This window comes from Geospiza fortis, unplaced genomic scaffold (assembly GCF_000277835.1).
Source record: "Geospiza fortis unplaced genomic scaffold, GeoFor_1.0 scaffold706, whole genome shotgun sequence".
NCBI classification, from domain to species: domain Eukaryota; kingdom Metazoa; phylum Chordata; class Aves; order Passeriformes; family Thraupidae; genus Geospiza; species Geospiza fortis.
In genome coordinates this window covers 403643-423717 of record NW_005054606.1, presented here as the reverse complement: position 1 = coordinate 423717, position 20075 = coordinate 403643, and the positions used below count along the sequence as shown (strand labels likewise).

Below are 20075 nucleotides of genomic sequence, written 5' to 3'. Positions count from 1 at the left end.
ATTGTGAGAATGTTTTTGAATGTAGCCTGTTTGAGACCTGTTAGTAAAGATTTGGCAGACATATCCCAGGAGCAGCACAGATATAGTTGATCCTGCCTTGGAACAGGAGAGGTAGGTAGGCAATTTCTTGTGATCCTTTCTAGCCTTTTCTTCTGATTTCACATGAATTTACATTTTACTTAATTGAATTTCTGAGTAGTGATACACTAGGATTTAAAGTAAGGTGTGTACTAGGGGGTCAACACACACCAAATAATGAGTAAACACAGGGGAGATGTCTTGCTTACATCTAGGAAACACTGGGCTGACTGTAACACCTTTAATTGTAATTTTGAATTGATATGAAGGATCATTATCTTTCAGATTTGGAACCTTAGTAAATAGAAAGTGCAACAGCTGTTAAATTTCTGATAATTTTGTGCTATATTTTGGATATGTCCAAGGCCTTTAGAGACTCTTCATAAAGTAGTTACATGGAGATTTTCTTCTGCTTCCATATCTTGTTGAAACTATTAGCATAATGTGTATCAAGATGCAGGTTTACTTTTCATCATTTATGTAACTATGAGAATAAGTAATGTAATTTTCTTAGTACAAAGTCACTCTAGCTATGCTGCTGTAGGACAGTTAAATTTTAGCTATCAAAAGTATTAAACTATAATAATTTGCCAATGTGTCCCCAACTAATTCTTGCATCTTGTTGGATAGACTTTACAAGGGACAAGGCTTTATTCACAAAACTTATCTGGGACCAGCCTGTTTAGTAATGAACTTACTCTTCCACAACCCAAAATACAGGCAGGCAGTTGTGGTAGGCTTAATCAGAGATATTAAAGCAAATGTAGTGTGAACCACTATTCAAAGCAGCTCTTTATTGTTTATTCCCCTCTCTTTCCTTATCAGTAGTTTTGCTTTTTCAGAATTAGAGATTGTGAGTTCATAATATTAATTATTTTAAACGCGTGGCAGAAACAAAGAGTATATAATAGGTTTTACCCTACAGAAATATAATTAATGGTGAAAACATTTCTTTGAATGTTTCTTTGACTGTTATATTTAGTATTATTTACAGGCTGCACAGCTGGAAACCAGGCATGCAAACTTAGAGATAGATATGTCTTAGCATGAAGCCTCTAATGCCAGCAGCTCTTCCAAGGGAAGAACAGTTTTACTGTGCTGCCTTTCTGGCCTTTCAAAAGAAAGTGCTGTAGTAAACTGTAAATGGGACATACAGGAGCTTTTCCTGGTTTTGGGTCTGAGGCATCCTGCATTTCTGTTTACTAATCCAAGTTACTAACTTGGGGAATGGCATAGTTTTTACTGTCATTGAAATTCCATCAGTTTTCTTGTTAAATTCACAGAGTTTTGTAGTGCAGATTCATTTGTAAATGAAATTTAAAGGTGAAGTGATTTGTTGACTGAGATTATTTCAGTGTATGTTGTCACAGTCAAGTGGAGCTGTGCTTAGCAGTGTTTTATCTCAACTCTGCAGTAACAGCAAATCTCTTGAAGTAATAAATACATTAAATTGCTGCAAAGTATGGTTTATGATAATCTGCTGGTGTAGGAGGTTTGGGGGATGAAAATACAAAATTTTTAATTCAAATGGCCCTGTTTCTCTTTTATTGGGAGACAGCCCTGCTGCTAATTTAGGATAGTTTGGTTTAGCAACAACAAAAGAAAATAAATAATAGGTCTTTCCATAATGCAGTAAATATTTATGCTTTATTTTTTACCATCCTAAGGCATGTAGTTCAGGTGATACTTCCCAGTGTTCTTATTCAAGGGCACATAACAGGTTCATGTGAATGAGTGGCATGAGTGAGGTTCAGAGGTTTTAAATGCAAGTTTGGGGCACTGACTACTGACAGTGATTGTACCTGAACATAAACTTCCTTTTATGCATGCCACTTCAGCTGCATGTATATAGTCATTTTGTTGATTGATAGTTTTTTTCTTCTCCTTCAACATCCTCTGCTCTCAAGTAGGAAGTCAAATGTTAAACTTAGATTTTTGCAGTGAGAGCGGTAACAGTATTGGGGCAAAAGGTCTCTTTGCTGTATATTAGTGTTGGTGTATTCTGGGCCAAAGGCAGTTGAACTGGATTCTGTTTTCCTGTTTAGAGGCCACTCATCTTAGATGTAGGCCTTTAGCAGATTTTTGTAGTTGCCTATTTTCTTGTTGGCTGCTTCTGAATGAGTACAACACAGAAAGTATAGATATATGTAGTATTCTTAATTTTCAAAGTGAAATTAGTATAGAAGAATATAATAGCCTGAAGTGAGGAAGAGAATCTGAATTTTGTGTAATAATAATATAATTATTTACCTCAGTAGGATAGATAGGAAAATGCTGCTTTAATTCAAAACATGTGGCCTGAACATGTGCAAACAGTGCAGGTAGTCTGATCTCTCTGAAGCTTGATAACTGTGCAGATGATAGCAAATCAGTATTTTGAATGGTGGACTTCTTAGCTGCAGAAATCATACTGTTCTTGTTGGTAGTTGCACAGAATGCCTTTACTTAGTTGAGAGCTTATCATAGCAGGGTACCATTCTAAAGATCTGTGGAAAGAAATGCTGTGTAACTTGAAGAAATCCAGCATCTGAATCCATTAATTTTTTTTAAGAATTATGTAGATTAGTTTCTAACCATAACTTAGCATGATCTTTTTCAGCATGGCTGCTTATCAGCTGTTCAGTAATATACAAAGGAATTCAGAGTTGACTGCTGGGAGATTCTTTGAGTATAATATTTTGGGGCTGAAGCAGCTGGAATCTCATAGCTTCAGAATTGTATTCTGTGAATGCTGCACTAGTAAGAACATTTTTAATTGGTGAATTTCTTTTTAATGCTCAAAATTGTAGTAATTCTGTGTTGTGGGGTTTTTTCTAATAAGAAAAACTTGGTTTTGGCTGGTGCTTGGAATTCTGTATGAATACTGGAGAGCTGTATTTGGGAAATGGCCTTTGTATGTTCTACCACAAAGTTCCTACCCATTACAGTACTCACGAAGGATTTTGTATTGACTAATACAACTATTAAAAGAAAAAACTACATTTCTTATCTGCATTCTAAGGCTATTGCCCTCAATGTCTTTGGTTTTTTTACAGCAAAATTCTGTTTATGTGTCTTACCACACTTTCATGCTTGTGCAAAAGTGCTAGGATTGGAGTTTGCATATTAATTCTTCTATGCTTTATAGAGTGAACTATGGGGAGTTTGAAGTCTCTTCACCATTTGGGGAGAGGTTTAACTTGTGGAGACTGTTTTACCTGTGATGCTGAATGCAGGTATGGATGAATATTGTTGATGCAACAACAGCTGGTTCTTAGATCTGTAAATACCAGTTCTTACAAAGGAGCTGAGCTGCTGTGGAGCATGGGAGAGTGAAGGAAAAAACATTGACCCACTCATTCAGGGACATCTATTGTCCTCTTTCAATTCAGCCTAGGTAGGCTGGTGCAGCTTTCTAGAAGCTGGAATTGTGGTGTGTGTGAGGGATGCTTCTAACATCTTGCAGGAATTTTCTTATTTATCAATCAGTCTAGTGTAGTTCATTAGTAGGAAGAGTTAGAGTTGCTTCAAGTATGATGCCAGCTGACAAATGATGGGGAGAAGCAAAGAAGGAGCATATTCCCAGATACTGAGAGGATTGCCAGTTGGACTGGAGAGAATACTTCTCTTTTCTGGGGGCTGAGTTCCTGAAGGCACAGGAGGATGTGCATGTTGATGTTTCCAGATCTCTGTTTCCTTCTGAGTGTGTGTAAGGGCTGGGGTAGAACATAAGTTTTAGTAAACATTTTAAAGAGCTAATTTATAGGAAGGAAAACATCTGTTTCTAGCAAAAATAAGGAGTGTATGTGGAAGGAGTGTTTGAATTCAGACTGAAAAATTTATGAAGTCAACAGTGGCAGATTTCTTGTCTCCTGTATAACAGCAACCATGCTGGAATTTAACGGGGCAGGAATGGTACCCAGGCACGAATATGTGTCAGTTAATTTGTTTTCTTAGTAATTCTTCTAGTAGAGAAAGTTACATGTTTTGTGGCAAGAGTAACAAATTGAAATAATTTGACAAAGGTTCTGACACCCATGACACGGAGTTAATTAAAACTTCATAAATTTGAAGCTCTATGTTGAATATTTAATGCCTTTTTACAGTATAGTTTGTACTTTTGAATTGCATAGACTTTGAGGTATGTACAGAATAGCTCTTTTTTGACATGTGTGGTTTGCTGCTCTAAGGAGATTGAAGCAACAATTTAATATCTTAACATACTGTGGATGTTGCTGAATTGATTTTCATTATCAGTTCCTGTTATATTATAGATATGATGCTGTAACAAAGTTTAGTACCTTTGTGGGAAATTTAGCTAATATGAGCATTTTGATATCAGAATAGTACATGAGTATATATACATCATGATGGTCATGTACTACTACTGGTAGGTGTTTTAGAAACTTTCAATAATGACTCTTTTGTTTGTTTTTTTTTCTTGGCTACCGTTTCTTTTTCAGGTATGTAAAACTTCACTGAGTTTCTCTCCTTTTTCCCCCTGTAGTTGCATGTGATGTTTGTTACCTTTTTTCCCTCTCCACCTGAACTTAGTTTGGAAGTACTATTAGTAGTTACATGTCTCAGTATATTCACAGTGCTTTGCACAGTAGTTAAATTCTTATAAGTGTAAAGTTGTTTGTGAGTATTAGAATAATCAACATCCAGTAGAAAGTGTGCTGACTAGAGTAACAGATGGTTGTAATGTTCTCTTGGATGTAGGTAATAGTGTATTAGTTCACATAAATGTAATACTTTAGAATATAAGAGTAATTTGTTTATATGTAATTTTTCTCTCTTTTTATTACACTGCTTTCCCAGCAAGGACAAGTTTGGAAGGTTTGCAAAGCTTTTCACCTTCCCTTTGCCCGCTTGCCCGCTTTCAGAATCGGTCTCATACTCCATGACTTCTGTCTCTACAGTCCACAACTCGGTCATAGAAATCAATGTGGAAAAGTTTTTTAAATGAGTTGTCATTTGAGTTCACTCTGTTGTGTAGAAACGCCTAGCATGTAATTTAGTTTTGCATGAGACGTGAAACTCCTTTGCAAACCCCTCTGAGGAAAACAAAACTAAATGAATATTTGAGAGAAACACGGTTTGAGCGCATATTTTGTCATGTAAGTAACGCTGCTTTTAGTGTGTTACTCCCAATGAAATGGTGTGGCATGGCTCCCTAGTCAGAGTAGCAGAGCAGTGTCTGGCAGCATGCACTGTAGCTGGCAACAAACAGGAGGTGCTTCCTCAGGTGTCTGTCCAGAGAAGCTGTGCTGATCCGTCTACGTAAGTTATTTAAGAGACCTTACACTTAGCTGTGACTTTGCATCAAAATTTAGTGAAACTTTTAGATTGCTGCTTTTAAAGCTCAGCCTATGCTGCTGTAGGAATAAAGAACACGAGTAAAACTTCAGTTTGAGGAAATAGACTATGTTAGGCAAATATTGGTGGTTTGATTGTGGGTTGGAAAATTGTCTTGCAGTTACAAGTGGAAAAAAAAATTAAATACAGGTTGGTGGTGGGATGTTTAGTTTTGTTTCACAAAGGATAGTTTAATCATTTCATGTGCCCAGCACTGTCCTCCACAGATGATGACATGATCGAGTTCTCTAACAGTTTGTTAACTCCAGATGAATACAATACTACCTCAAACCAGGAATAGCGTTAAAAGGAAACATTTTTTTTTCTCCTTCTTTTAGGACTGAGTTTTTTCCCTCACTGCTGTTCTGCACTAACTGCTTTGATACTTCCATGCATCTTTTTCAGTAGAAGAGCATCTCTGTACTGTTTCCCATTGCATATTTCAGCTGTGACAGTCCCTGCACTTTGCCTTTCATTTTATCACCTGCTCACTTAAAGCAAACAAACGAAAAGAGGAATCTTTCTAGTTTGTCTTCAGATTTGCAACTATCACTTAGCTTCACGTGGATGATTGTGTTTCTACTTCATTTTGTATTGTATTTTTTTATAGGCATGTGGTGACCCCAAAGCCAAACCATCCTATCTTATTGACAAAAACCTGGAATCTGCTGTCAAATTCATAGTCAGGAAGTTTCCAGCAGTAGAAACACGCAACAACAACGTAAGTAATCAAATGGCTGTATAACTGTTTGTCTTACTACCCTTTCAGCACCATCTGGGAGGTTTGCATTTTCTTATAAAGCATCTGATGCTGACAGTTGCAGTTGGAACATAGTTGTTGATTCAAATGTCTGGCAGGGTACTTGAGAAGGAGTTATCTTTAAGGAGAGAATATGAAACTGTAATTCTGATTGGGTTTTCTTAGGATAGGACTCTTTCTGGTTTTCTTTTTGCCATTTCAAAGAATTGTCAATGGGAAGAAATCCTTGAAAAAATCATGCCTTACTGATTAGGAGAAAATCCTGGTGACCAGACTGATTGCAGAAGATGAAAGTTGCATAACTTTATTTGTGACGTGTCCTAACCAGCAGATCAGTAAAAAAAACCACCTGTCTGCAAGGTGGGAAGAAGTGTTTGTACTTTACAGGTCCCTTGCCTATGGAGTCAGTCCCTGTGGGAATAAAGAATACATTAGTACATAAGGAGAAACATTGTGAAGTACAAAAATATGGAAATAAAATTGTTTCCTCCTCATATAGTGAGTTCAGTTGCAAAAGTAAATTACATTTTACCTTTGAGTGGCTCAGTATTGCTGAATTTGAATGTGAAGGGTTTTTTAAGATAATTGTTAGGCTAGAGGCAGGCATTTTGGCAGGTGATGTACTCTTGTTTCCCTGTTTCAATTTGAAAGACAAGGGCCCTTCAGATGTTTGTTTTACCTGCTTATATTTCTTTCCAAAGGTGGGAGGTGGAGGTAGGTGTTGGGTTTGCATGTTCCCTGCATGCAAGTGCCTGCTTGTGTGTTTGGGAAGTTTCTGCAGAATGATAGGGGTGATAGCAATGAGAATAATTAGCTTCTTTTACATTGCCATCTCAAATTTGTATGTAATGTCTCCAATAATACCAATGGAGGAAAGAACCCAAAGAAACCAGAAGAAAGTTTTACCTTATGGAGGAAACAGTTTCATTAACAATGTGCTTTTTCACTTTAAAACTTGTACATACTTTGCACTCTTTAATGTTGCTTATCTTTGTATTGAATTTGAATGTGTTAGTAACAAATACAGAAATTCTTTATCGAAGTAATGTAAAAATAGTAAATCTGTTAAACCATGTTTGGTAAATGCTTCCATATTCTCCAAGCTTGGGTGGCAGATCACCTATGAAAAGATAATGGACATAGAATTTACTTACTGCAGCTGCATGTATGCTTTAAATGTCTTCCAGTTGTTGATTATCAATTTGGAGCTTAACTAATGATAGACGTTTAAGGATTTGTTGCTGTGAAGTTTATGGAAAGAGATCAAAGAAAACTTGCTGTATTTTGACAATCACAGTTTCTAAAATAGGACACACTCACAATATTTTGTCATTGCTGTGTGTTTATTTACTATGAGCCAGCCAGGCCTGTGTTTATTAAACACAGTTGACAAAAGCCTACCCTCCTTATGGATGAGCACTCTTTAAAGGAGGATTTCTAGCAGTAGGCAGCTGGGGTGTCTGTCCTGCAGTCACAGCTGATGGCATTTCATTTAGTTATTTGCAGGTGTTTCCCGTAGAGTGTTGTAACTCCTATAAAAAGAAAAGGGTGATCAGAGAGTTAAAAGAGCAAGAAGCTAATTGGAGCAAAGGCACATTGATTAAAGAAATATCACGAAGGATTACTGCAGTGGAAATAGCTAAGAAATCATAAGTTGTGTTTCTTCCTTGCAGTGAAAATTCCAGGACACCCTTTCAGGGAGGGGTTTTGGATTTTGTATGTTGGGAGTACAGCAGTTGCCACTGCCTAACACTGTGTACCTTTGCTTTCAACATGTCAGCAGGTGATGGTGCTGAACAAGCTTGCATTCAGTTTTAGAGAATAGGTAGTGCCAGATTTTTTTATTTTTTTGACCTATTTTAGTTGTTTTTTGTCAGGTATTGTCATCTCCAGTGTTTTGTGTCTTAGAAATGAGCAACACATTTGATTGAAGAGTATGAGCAGTGTTTGCTGTAATCAGAATTTTCATTCTGTTGAAACAAGTAATTCTGTTATATTTGCTATTGGTATCTTTTACATCTTTATCCATGGAAAACTGAGTTCCTGTTTTGTTCCTCCTTCAGTGTTTGACGTGCTGAGTCGTCAGAGGAATGTCTGACAGTTGTTGGTTTTCAGTATTGTATTGAGAGTGAAAGATTGCAGGCAGATTAAGTGGCTGATGAATCCTTGCTGATCAGGCTGGAAAATTAAATGGAGTACTTCATTTTCCAGAGGATTAATTATAGATAACTCTGCACCTTATCAGTTCATAACTCTGTCTCCCATTGTTTGAGGGCAGTCCCTGTGATGTCTTACACCTGCCCTTTCTTTTCCAATTACCATGGTGAATCACATAATCTTGAAATTGTGCAGTTAGAAGACCAGGCTCTTAAAGTGTTAATGATATAGGCCACTAGGGTAGTATTGCTGCACACTGTATGAAATAACCTGCAAAGGAAGGAATAAACAAAAATATAAGCAAAAATTTCAAGGATTCAAAAAGTGAGCAACAAGATAGAGTCCTGTTTGAAAGTTTCTTCTGTTTTTGGGGGAGCTTTACTATTTATAGTTATTATAAATTGACTAAAGCTTTGTTTTGAAAAAGCCTTCTAAGCTGCAGATGGCTTCCAGAAACTTTTGAGCACCGTTGTTCATGGTCAGGTGTGTGATCTGGTTGTGCTTGTATTGACTCAGAGTAGCATTTATTGTTACTGAATTTCCTGGCTTGGCTTCAAAAGGATTGTTCCAAAGTAAGGGATGCAGATGCAGCCTCATTTTTCTGATGCCTATTTAGACTTCATCCTCTTTTAAGGGGGTACATGTGAGGTTCTTGTCACAGTGAACTCAAAAAATTGCTGTAGGACCTAAAAGTTGCTCTGTTCTCAGTCAATGCTAATACTTAATACCTTTTAAAACCAGAATAAAATACTTCACAATGACAAACTGGAGATGCAGAGAGAAAAGACAGAATTTTTTTTAGCTTGTGAATAGAATTTGATAAATCTGCTGCCTGTGCAGGTAAAGCTCCATGTCTTTGTGTGATGAAGTTGTAGCCCCCCTTCTGCTTTCCCAAACACCACGTAGAACAGGTAGTGAGAATATCTGTCTTCTTTCTTGAACATGTCTTTTTCTTGGTTTGTTCCTTGCAATTTCCTTGTAGAAAAACTTATTTTTTTTACATGTCTCTTGGAAAAAATTGATGTTCAGTCATTGCTTAGCACAAAGCAGACCAGTGAAGCATCACTTGGAAGTTTCTAAGTGTATGGTTAATGAGAGAAAGATCTGTTTTCCAAGTAATGCTAGTCTTCATCACCTAGTAGGTATTTTCTCAGTAATGTTCATATCAATTCCATTTTTGTTTTGTATTGACTAATTTTCTGCTGCATTGTGTCTGTGGGGACTGTAAATAAGATCACTTGGGAGCAGAGGACAAGCAGTGTGAGCATTTCCAGTCTACCTGGGTTAGGATCTATAGTTTTGAATTAGTTCACTTTATTTTTTGAATTTTTGCCTTTTCCCTTTTCGATCCCAGTGTGTGTTTGGTTCGCCTCCTGTGTCTTTCACAGTTTCACTTCACAACAAGCTGGTTACATACGAATTAGATGGGTGTGGGAGAGGTGGTGTGGGCACAGTGTCTGAACCTCCTTGGCTAAAGCTTCTTAGAAGTCATTAATGCATGCTTTTATTAAATGCTTTCTTCTATTAAAAAAAACTAAAACCTACACTTTATAACCAGTCTTGATTTTTTAATTTGTGATAGGTGCTTCTAGTAATTAGTCTTTTTCAGAACACTTAATACAAATAATAACCTGATTTTCAAAGTTTTTTCTTTTGGCCCTGCAAGTGCTACAGCTTCTCAAGGAAAATGTCATTTGTTTGCTTGTTTCTAATGAAGCATTTAGTACTGTAATTTTCATAGCACTAGTGAAGATAATTTAGAAATTATCATCTCTGGAAAAATAACTCTGTGGTCTCTACTCTGCTGCCTCATGTATTGGTAATCCCTTTTCACTAGTAATTTATTTTTGAGGAAATTATATGGTCATTAAAGCTATCACAGATGTTTTCTTAAGTCTAACTTAAATTATCCCCAGATTCAGTAAATGGTAATATTTTTATCCACCTTTCTGGAGTGTTAGGTCTCTTGCATGGGAGACTTGACTTTCCAGATAACTTCCAACTTGCTCTAAGCAAAAAACCCCCAACTCCCTACATTCCACCATAAAACTCAAGTGGCCTTTTCCATGAAGATTAAAACATTTCCAGGTAAGAGGGTGCCATGCACAGCTGCTTTTTCACCTCTGCTCTTGCTCAGGGAGCTGATAGTGGTAAAGAGCTGAATTTTCCAGAAGTCACTGAGGTAGCAGTTTAGGTTTTGGATGTTCCCCTGCATGAGTGAAGTCAGATGATGAGCAGTTTTTCTCCGTTCAGCTTTGTATGAACGGTTAAGATGTCTTATGCTTGAGAATAGAATATATTAATGGTAGTTTATTTCACAAGAAAATGGAAATAATCTACAAATAATAAAATTTTATCTATGTTTTTACTAAAAAGTCATTTAAAATTGGAATTGTTCAGCCTTGCTTTGATACTGCCATACTTACTGTGCTGGTTTTGTACGCAGTAGTGTGTCTGATGTCTTCAGTTGTTACAGGTGTAAGAGTGACTTAAAATGAAGCATCCTATATAACAGACTATAGTATATAAAGTTTTTCAGTCTAACAATCATTTGTGAGTGAGCACTTTTTTCATAACAATTCTAAGATGTCATGTGAAATCCTGAGATCACTTCAAAATGTTTCACCAAAGAGAATTCTCATAATGTAACATATTTGTTCAAAATAGTAAGTGTTGTCAGCTACGAAGTTTATTTTCTTGGTTTGACCTTCGACTGGGCCTGAATTAAAGATAAAAAATACACTGTTTGGATGTTATTCTACCATTATTTGTAATAAATCACTGTAGAACACTGCTGTAAGTCATGTAAATCCATACAAGTCACTTGCCAAGATAAATCAATTTTGCTTATTGCTTCATAATGTCTGCAATACCTGCAGAGGAGGGAATGTGTGTAACACTTTACCTTCTCCTTCATCCACTAAAACTCTCTTTGCTTTAATGATTGACAATTTAAGAACTTGGCCCTTAAAAATCAAGAAAACAAACAGCCCCACTGAGATGGCATTAAAAATTTGTATGAATTGTGAAAATATTGCAAAAATTGTAAATGAAGGTGAGAGAATGGGGAAACTGTTTCTTACAGCTGAGAGGCTGATCAGTTTTTAAAGAGAAGCCTCCCTGTTCCAGTTGCCTGCCCTTAATTAATTCCCTGGGAATGGTAACAGTTATGGAGCATCACAGGTGGCTATTTCCTTTTCAAAACAGTTAACTTAGTGCTAGAAATTTGAAAACAAACTAAAATAGATCTTGTAGGTAGACATACGTTAGTTAGTAAACATGTTAAATATTCTATTTTATCTTTTTATATGCAGCACAGTACTTCAGAAACTGCTTTTAATTGGAAACAAGAAAACCAAGGACACATCCATCATTCTAGAGTTAATTTACAGAATTTAAAACTAATTTTTTTCATTTTATTAGATGCTTCTATCTTTCCCAGCTGTTCTACTATGGATTTTGTAGACACAGAACTTTGTTCGAATTAATTGAGTTTTTCAAATGTTCATCTAAAGACTCTGTAGGTGACAAGCATAGTGAGTATAACAAATGACAGTAAGAATACTGGCAGTGATGATTTATCTCTCTCACCAGGAATTTAACAGTCAGAATTTAGAATACTGCTTTTTGGGGCTTATATTCCAGCTGGTGAGATTGAGTAGATGGTATTTTTGCTGAGGACATGGTGATATTTATGCTGTTGGATTGTAGAAACCAAATACAAGTGTTTAATGATCAGACTTGCAGGAAAAAATATCACACTGATATAAGCAGAAAATTCACCTTTGTACTGTCTATTTCCAGATATTAAATAAGACATTTATTCAAATTCTGCTGCTGCCAGTCAAATAAACATGATAAAAAATTGCAGGACTAGGGATACCATTTGTTTTTACACACATAAGACTGTGAACAACCTCTTCTAGTTGTCTCATATTTTTTGTGAGCTGTTGTATTAAATTGGTATTTATTCACATGATTAGTATGCCAGGCTTGCATAATTTCTCTTTTGTCTGAGCCATTCATATAAGCTGTAAGTGATGCTGTCTTGCATTTTTCATTTTTTTTTTCTTCTCTTAATGTACTTTCTCTGACATAATTGACTGTTAAGGATCTTGGGGATTTAATATAAAGAAGGAAAAGCACAAGATAAAGATCAGTTCTTTTTCCTGTAGGTACTGTATTCATAAAGTGCTAGCTTCACTCTTATTTATAAATAATATTCAGACATCATCAGAGATGTGGTAGTTTGTTAATAGACAAAACAAATAGTCTCAGATTAATTATTTGAGAGTTTTTTTGATCTTGCTATATTATGCTGAAAATTATACTGGTTTTCCTAGGTCGTAAATCTAATTCACCTCATACAACAAAAATACTTTTGTTATAATTTGTCCTTCAAATTCTCTAAGAATCAATAAACCACTTTCAGTCTACAAGGCAGTCAGCTATAGTAGAAATAATCTTTTGATGTTTAAAGAGTTATTTTTTCAACTTATCCTATTTTAGGATATACCTTATTTTGTTGATTATTGGAAACTTTCAATAATGAGTTGCAGGCTAAGGGAAAAAGCCTCAAACCAAATACAAATCAATATAGCACCAGCAACTTGTGAACAGATGTTTAGAAGTTAGTGATTAGTAATGGAAATTAGTAATGGAAAGTTTTAATGCTGTGGTTGTGCAAAGAGTTACACCCACATTCTTGAATGATAAAAAAGCAAATAAACATCCAAGACACTGCATGCTTGTAAGCTGTTCTTCTAAACATCACTGATCAGGCTGTGCTCCATAAATTGAACTGTTGCCCTGTACTGATATAACAGTTTGTTTATATGTTGTTTTGGTACTACTATTTTATTTAAAAAGTTTTCTGACCCCTTCAACACTCAGCATTCAAAGAATGATCATCTCAACTCTCTAGGGAAGTTTTAACATCACTTATGCGTAAATATTTCTGGGAATACAGATAACAAGATGAGAATGCACAGCAATGATTCCATAATCCTTAGCTGAGTGTGGCAAATACCTCCCTATACTCTGTACAACTCCACAGAATTTCTGAAAATTTATTATTTCTTTTGTGATCATAGTTCCCAGTACCATTTCCCTTTTTGCCATATCTCCCCATTTCGCATATTGTGGCTTGAAATTGAATGTCCTGCAGGAGTGGCCATTCAGTTACTAGTTATACCAAAAATTGGTGTAATGTACAGCAACCTATAATCTTGAGAGCCTCCTTTAGCCTTGCACCTTGCTTACTATGATTTAGGAGTGCAGTGGAAAAAATGCTGCTAATGGGGTGTGCAGTGGTAGTGAGTTCTGGTTTTGTTTTTTCTTTGCACTAGAAATAATCTTACTTGTGGATCACACCCTGTCATCTCTTCCTGAAAATTCTTGAAAGGACTTCTTACATTCATCTGGGTCACACTTGTATTAGTTGCACAGAAAGAAACTCTATTTCTGCTTAATCTTCTACAAACTGGCAAGAAATGCTTGAAGTGTTAGGGCCAGGGTGCAAAATTAAGACCACTCAACTGAATTTTCTTTGTGTAAGAGCTGTTGAGTGATGGAGCAGTCCTGACAACACAAAGCAGATTTTCCTGTGGAGTGATTCCAGGTGAAGGCACAAGGTGTGCTGGAGCTGCACAGCCGTCCTGGAGCTCTGGAGTCTGTGTGATGATGCTGCATCCTTCATTGTCTGAGCTCAAGGAAGTTGAAGTTAAAATGGTATACTGGTAAAACTACAGCTTTAATCCTCATGCTGAGGATCAAAATACAAGTCTTGGTATTTGAAAAAAACCCAGATTTTTGTACAGCAGCACATTAAATGGGAATAATCTATTTCCTGGTGCATGAGGTTTATCAGGACAAGTTAGAAAATGAACACATGTACTTGCACCACTTTCATTTCAGCCTCAGCTGATGCCTATGTGAAAAAGACTTAAATAATAGGCAGGTATTCACAGTCCAATCCTTCGCCATGGTTTATGAGTTGGCAGGAGTATTTATAATGTAGCCATTCTGATTTGCTCATAACAGACTATTCTTGTATTCCTTGACAATAATGAAAGTATTATGGCCAAGACTACTAAAAAATCATAATCACCTCTAAAAATTCAGAGGAGAGAAATGAAACTTATTTTATATGAGATACCTAGTTGTGATCCAGGCAGTTGTTTTATGAATTTAAAATTTTGATGCTTTACTTAAAACTGAGAATACAGAGCACAGCTTTATAAAAGAGAGTGAGCTGAAGAAGTGTACTCAGTTCTAGCCTCTTAAGAAAATAATCTAATCAATTTGAAGCAATTTTTTAATCTGTCTTATAATTGGTTGCTCTTGTTGAGAAAAAGATGTTACTTAACTTGATCATCTTTAATTTAAAATCTTGCAGATTTTTGGAGGGCACTTTTTCCTATTGTTCCTATGCTTTAAGTAATTTCAATTCCTGTATCAGGAAGGATATGTAATTTGTAGCTGGATATTGCCAGTTAAATATTTGGATACTTGCAGTGCTGTGAGACTGTCATACATAGATAAACAGAATAGCTGTTCACTAACAGCTGCTTTTTTGTGTTCTTAATTGTCTAAGTGATCAATCTTGTTCCTTCAGAAAATCTTTTAAAATAAATAGTACTTCATTGTCTGTTTAAAATAGATATAAAAATAAATCCATGTGAATTATTTTACCTTTGTATTCACGTTTGCCTCTTCCATTTTATCCACAAGTGTCTAATGCTAGTGTTTGGCTTCTTTTATGTTTCTTTATTTTGTTGCTTTTGTTTGAATGTATTATTGTGTTTATATGGAACTGGTCAAAGAACCGTTACTGTATTTTATGTTTGTATCTACATTTTATTTTGCATGCTTAACGTGGCTTTGCCTGGATATTCTTTTTGGTAAGTTCAGAATTTAAAAGCATAATGTTTTTCTGTAGTAAAGTTTGTAACCTGCCACCTTATTTTCTTCCATCTCAAGTAACATAATTATTTTGGTTTTGGCATACTGATTTGTGCTCATGTACTGTTCTGCTTTTGCAAATTATACATATGTGATAACATAACACTTCTCCTGACTACCATTTTCATCTCTAGCTGAGCTAAACAATATGACTCTGGTACTAATGTGTACTAATGTAACTTTTATCTTCGAAATGTAGTGGGCAGCTGTTAAAATGATGCGTGCTGAGAACTCTGTGTATTTGACACACACAGAACCTCAGTCATAGAAAAACCATGTTACAGCTTCTTTGCATAGCCTGGTGGTTTCTCTGCGCTTCACAGGTATTACTTTGCAGCAGTCTTCTCAAGATCTTCTAAGAACAGTGTGCATGTTTGTTTCTCTTTTAGCAACAGCTTGCTCAGCTCCAGAAAGAAAAATCAGAGATTTTGAAGAACCTGGCATTATATTACTTCACGTTCGTTGATGTTATGGAATTTAAGGTAAGGCATTACAAATGTGTAAGTTGTTCTGTCACATTAGGTTTCTGTAATTGTATTGATGAAATAACACTATATAATGAAACAGCTGAACTTGAAGCTCTGTTCTTCAATTGAAAAAAAAAATAAAAATGAAGCTCCATCACTAATCGTAGTAACGTGGTTTAATTATATCTTTTTATCTTTTTAAACTAAAGTTATTCCTTTGTTTTTCAAGGACCATGTCTGTGAGCTGCTAAACACTATCGATGTTTGCCAAGTCTTCTTTGACATTGTAAGTTTCTAGGTTTAAACTTTCAAAAATGTTTATATTCAGAGTCCTGTGGGGAGAAGGGCTTGTTTTTGTTAGTTCAACAAATATCACATCTCCAGTTATAAATGCAAGAGAAATAAAAACAACGTAGGGTTCACATTTCTAACTTTTATAATAGAGAGATGGACCTTTCTCAGTAGGGTTCTTATGGACAGTAGTAGCAGTATTGTTGCCAAACATAAAAATTTTTCAGTAATTTTTCATTTATTGCATCTGCAAGTTAATTCCTAGTCATCTATATGCTTATGCCTTGTGAGACTCACAAGACAAGACTACTACTGGTGTCCACCTAAGCTATGTGAGGAGGTAATTTTTGGGGTTGACTAATGCACCTGCAAAAGCATCTAAAAGTCTTACATTTAAAACAAAACCCCCAGCCCCCCCCCCCCAAAAACCCAACAAAACCCAACAAAAAAACCAAAACAAAAACCACCACCAAACAACCATAGAAAAAAAAGCCCCCAAAAGAAATCCTCCAATACCTTTTCCTGTTGGTTTCAACTTTCTTCATGTTCTTAATGTCACCTTGTTATTTTTTGCCATTATTTTAAATTTGACCAACTTAGATTCATAATATGAAAAAGGAACAGGTGTGTATTCTGTGGAATGATGTTACAAGGCCAGTGGGATATGTGCTAGTCTTTTACATTTCAGTCTTATTAAAATACAGTTCATAGGCATGGCACTACTGACTGCTTAGTAAACAAGAAAAGTTGTCCTGCCTGTCAGGTAATCTGTGACACTGAAGCCTGGAAGGATTTATTTGGATGCTTTGCTTTCATGAGTGCAAACAGTTCTGGGAAACTGAATGAATAAATTAAGGTTATAGAGAGTCACATGCCACCAGAACAAGAACTTTGTTCAATATACAGCCCATTGTATTAAAAAATTCTGAACATTGGTGGAAATGTAAGAGAAAATGTGTTATGCTTGTTTCTAGAAGTTTTAAAATGATAATTTACTGGTTTTCATTTCTAGACTGTAAACTTTGATTTAACAAAGAACTACCTAGATTTGATTATAACCTACACAACTCTAATGATACTGCTGTCCCGAATTGAAGAAAGGAAGGCTATCATTGGACTGTATAACTATGCCCATGAAATGACACATGGAGCAAGGTAAAAAATTGATGGTATAAAAGATGTGTATGATGTTCATGACAGTAACAGCTACACCTCAGTGAATTGTTTGTTGTCGTTTTTAGTGACAGAGAATATCCACGCCTTGGCCAGATGATTGTGGATTATGAAAATCCTTTAAAGAAAATGATGGAGGAATTTGTACCTCACAGTAAAGTATGTAACTACTTTTCACAGGCATGCAATAACCTTAATTGGGAGAAACAGAGATAAAAAGTAAATGTGCAGGGGTTTGTTTTGTTGAAGGCCATTTGGTATAAATTTTTCCTGGGATTTCTACTTGCATTGAATGTCTAGGGCTGGGGATTGATACCCTATTAAAAAGCACAACCTGCAGAAATACAGGAATGATAAGTCCCATTAGTAAGGTGCCATTTTATTCACTAAGGATTAGAAATTAATTAAAAATCAGTTGTGGATCATTTGTGTTTTGTGTGGGCTTGTAGCTTGAAGTTAAAGAGATTCACAATGTTTCTGTGAAGTTGGTTGTTTTGCTCTCTTGCCATTCTAGGTGAATGTGATTTTCTGTTTTGTAACCTAAGGGGCTTTGCTTTGGATTTTCCTGGGAATCGTGGAGATCACCACTGCCTTTTTAACAGTAGCTCCTGAGTAGCTCAGTACTTAAAAGCTGACACTCTGCCGAGTTGCCTTCACTGAGTTAAAGGAGCTCAATTCCTTTGGTCCTTTCTGTACAGATGTTTCTACGTTTCTGTTCTTACACAGAAACACTTGCAACACTTGGTTGTGTTGCAGTTCTGTGATGTTTTATCTAGGCTGTGTTTTCATGTAAGAATATATTGAAAAAGTTACAGAAGCCTTGCCAAAGTCAAAGTATATCCTGTCTTATAACTTTCCATTTGTTCACTAGATTTGCTATTCTGTCAAAGCAAACTAAATTTCTCTGATCAGGACTGACCAGCTATATTACTTTCTAGTTGCTTGCAAATTAATTGCCTAACAATTACAACTTACTTTAGAATCTTTGTCAGTACCTTAAGTTAAATTCTAAGTTATTATCTAAAGTTTTTAAGGTTTGGTTTTTTCTTAACCTATTTTGAAGTTTAGTACTGGTTGTGTTTTCCTTCTCTAGTTTCCTTTCTAGATTTTTTTCAATTTCCTTAAACTTTTCAGTATTGTCACTAGAAGTTCAGAGCTTTCCAGCTACTTTCCTAAGTGCTCTGAAGTGAAATAGTTTCTCATACTTCTAACATGTCTGTAATCTTATTTGTGTTATACTTTCCACCATTCCTGTCTTGTTAAGACTTACTTATCTAAGGATCTCATTTACAAATAATCATTTCTAGTGCACATTTTAGCAAAGATGCTTTACTTCTCAGTATTTTGTTTATGCTCTTGTATTTGATAGTGGGTCAGTCCTTCCATTGACACATTTGTAAAGATCCCTTTCAGTCCAGTTTTTGCTCTCGTGCTTATTCCGTGCTAGAAGCATAAATTGGGGTCAGGGATCTTTTCAGGTGCCATACTACAGGAACATTCTTGGGTTGCACTCTCATGGAACTGCACACTGAAGTTGTCATTCTGTAATCCCACTGCTTTGCAGCAAACCAGGCAGTTGTTTAGTCTTTTACATTTAGCTTTGGCAGATGACTTAGTTTTTTTTTTGCCTGCGTGACCTCCTCTGCTCTCACACTGTTCAGATCTGGCTCCCTGAGGATTCATTCAAGCACCAGTATTGATAAAAAAGGCAGGGAAAATACTTAGGATACGCTTTCCCAGATAAGCTTAATTTGCTACAAAGATATTCCTGCAGACAGTATCTGCTCAAAAGAATTATAGTTTGCTACCGTGGGGAAAGTCATTATAAAGGAAGTGGTAGGGAAGGGACTAACACAACAACTGGGATGCTTGAATAAGTAATGAACAACTTCCAGTTGTGTATGAGAGGGCTTTTGTGCCTTATTTTATGCCTTATTTTTTTCCATGTCCTCTAATTCTGAACTCAAGAGTTTTTTAACTCTAACTAAAATAATAGAAATCAAACTCTTGCTTCTTTGCATCCTTCCTCTAGCCTGGAGTAGTCTTTTATATGTTAAATAAGCTAGGTGCAATGGGGTTTAACCTTATGTTTAATTTCAAAACTAGTTCACTAAAATGTTTTGATGACTGTTAGTAATAAAGCTGAGGAAACAGCTCTGCTGATGAAACAGTACTGACCATTCAAACTAATCATTAGCCTCCTTTCTAGTCCCTTTCAGATGCTCTGATTTCACTCCAGATGGTCTATCCTCGACGAAATCTCTCAGCTGACCAGTGGAGAAACGCACAACTGCTGAGCCTCATCAGTGCCCCCAGCACAATGCTCAATCCTGCACAGTCTGACACAGTATGCTCTTTTAATTTACATTCTACGATAGAGTTAAGTAAGGTTTTCTGTGAAATAGTTGTCTGTTGGATTACCTCTATGTGACTTTTAATCAGAGAAGTAAATATGCTGGTTAGAACAGGGGGAAAGTTTTCTCTCATTAAGTAAAGTTTCTGTTACATTAACTTGTGCCTTCAGCTTCAGTAATTTGTTGACCAGAAGATGAGGGAAGCAATGTTAACTTCTGCAGTCATAGAGGGGAGGAATCCTGTGTACCCTCTCAGGTGTTTGTGAGCCAGGAGACTGGAAATCAGAGCTCAAACTTCCTTTGAAGTTTATATTTGCACTTGCTGCCTCAGCTGTGCTATGCATGGTTATCTTTCTGGAAAAAAGCTGTAATGGCTGTCAGGTTGTGATTAGTATCCATCAAAAGCTTTTAATTCTTGAATATTGTTAAATACAGTGTTTATTGAAAATAAATATTTGTCAAAATTCGTTCAGGATTTTGGAGAGGTGTGGAAGC

The 20075-nt window shown here is 36.0% G+C and overlaps 1 protein-coding gene across 1 annotated transcript in view; it reads left to right on the top strand.

Annotated features, from left to right (window-relative positions):
• NCKAP1 (NCK associated protein 1) overlaps window positions 1-20075 on the top strand; it is a gene marked incomplete at its 5' end in the record, with an annotated part of 51966 nt that overhangs the window by 5083 nt on the left and 26808 nt on the right. The window contains 6 exons of the mRNA XM_031064589.1: window positions 6026-6136; window positions 15685-15777; window positions 15992-16048; window positions 17066-17208; window positions 17295-17385; window positions 19436-19573. Of these exons, the coding sequence (XP_030920449.1) occupies window positions 6026-6136; window positions 15685-15777; window positions 15992-16048; window positions 17066-17208; window positions 17295-17385; window positions 19436-19573 (633 nt within the window). The remainder of the gene's footprint in view (window positions 1-6025; window positions 6137-15684; window positions 15778-15991; window positions 16049-17065; window positions 17209-17294; window positions 17386-19435; window positions 19574-20075) is intronic.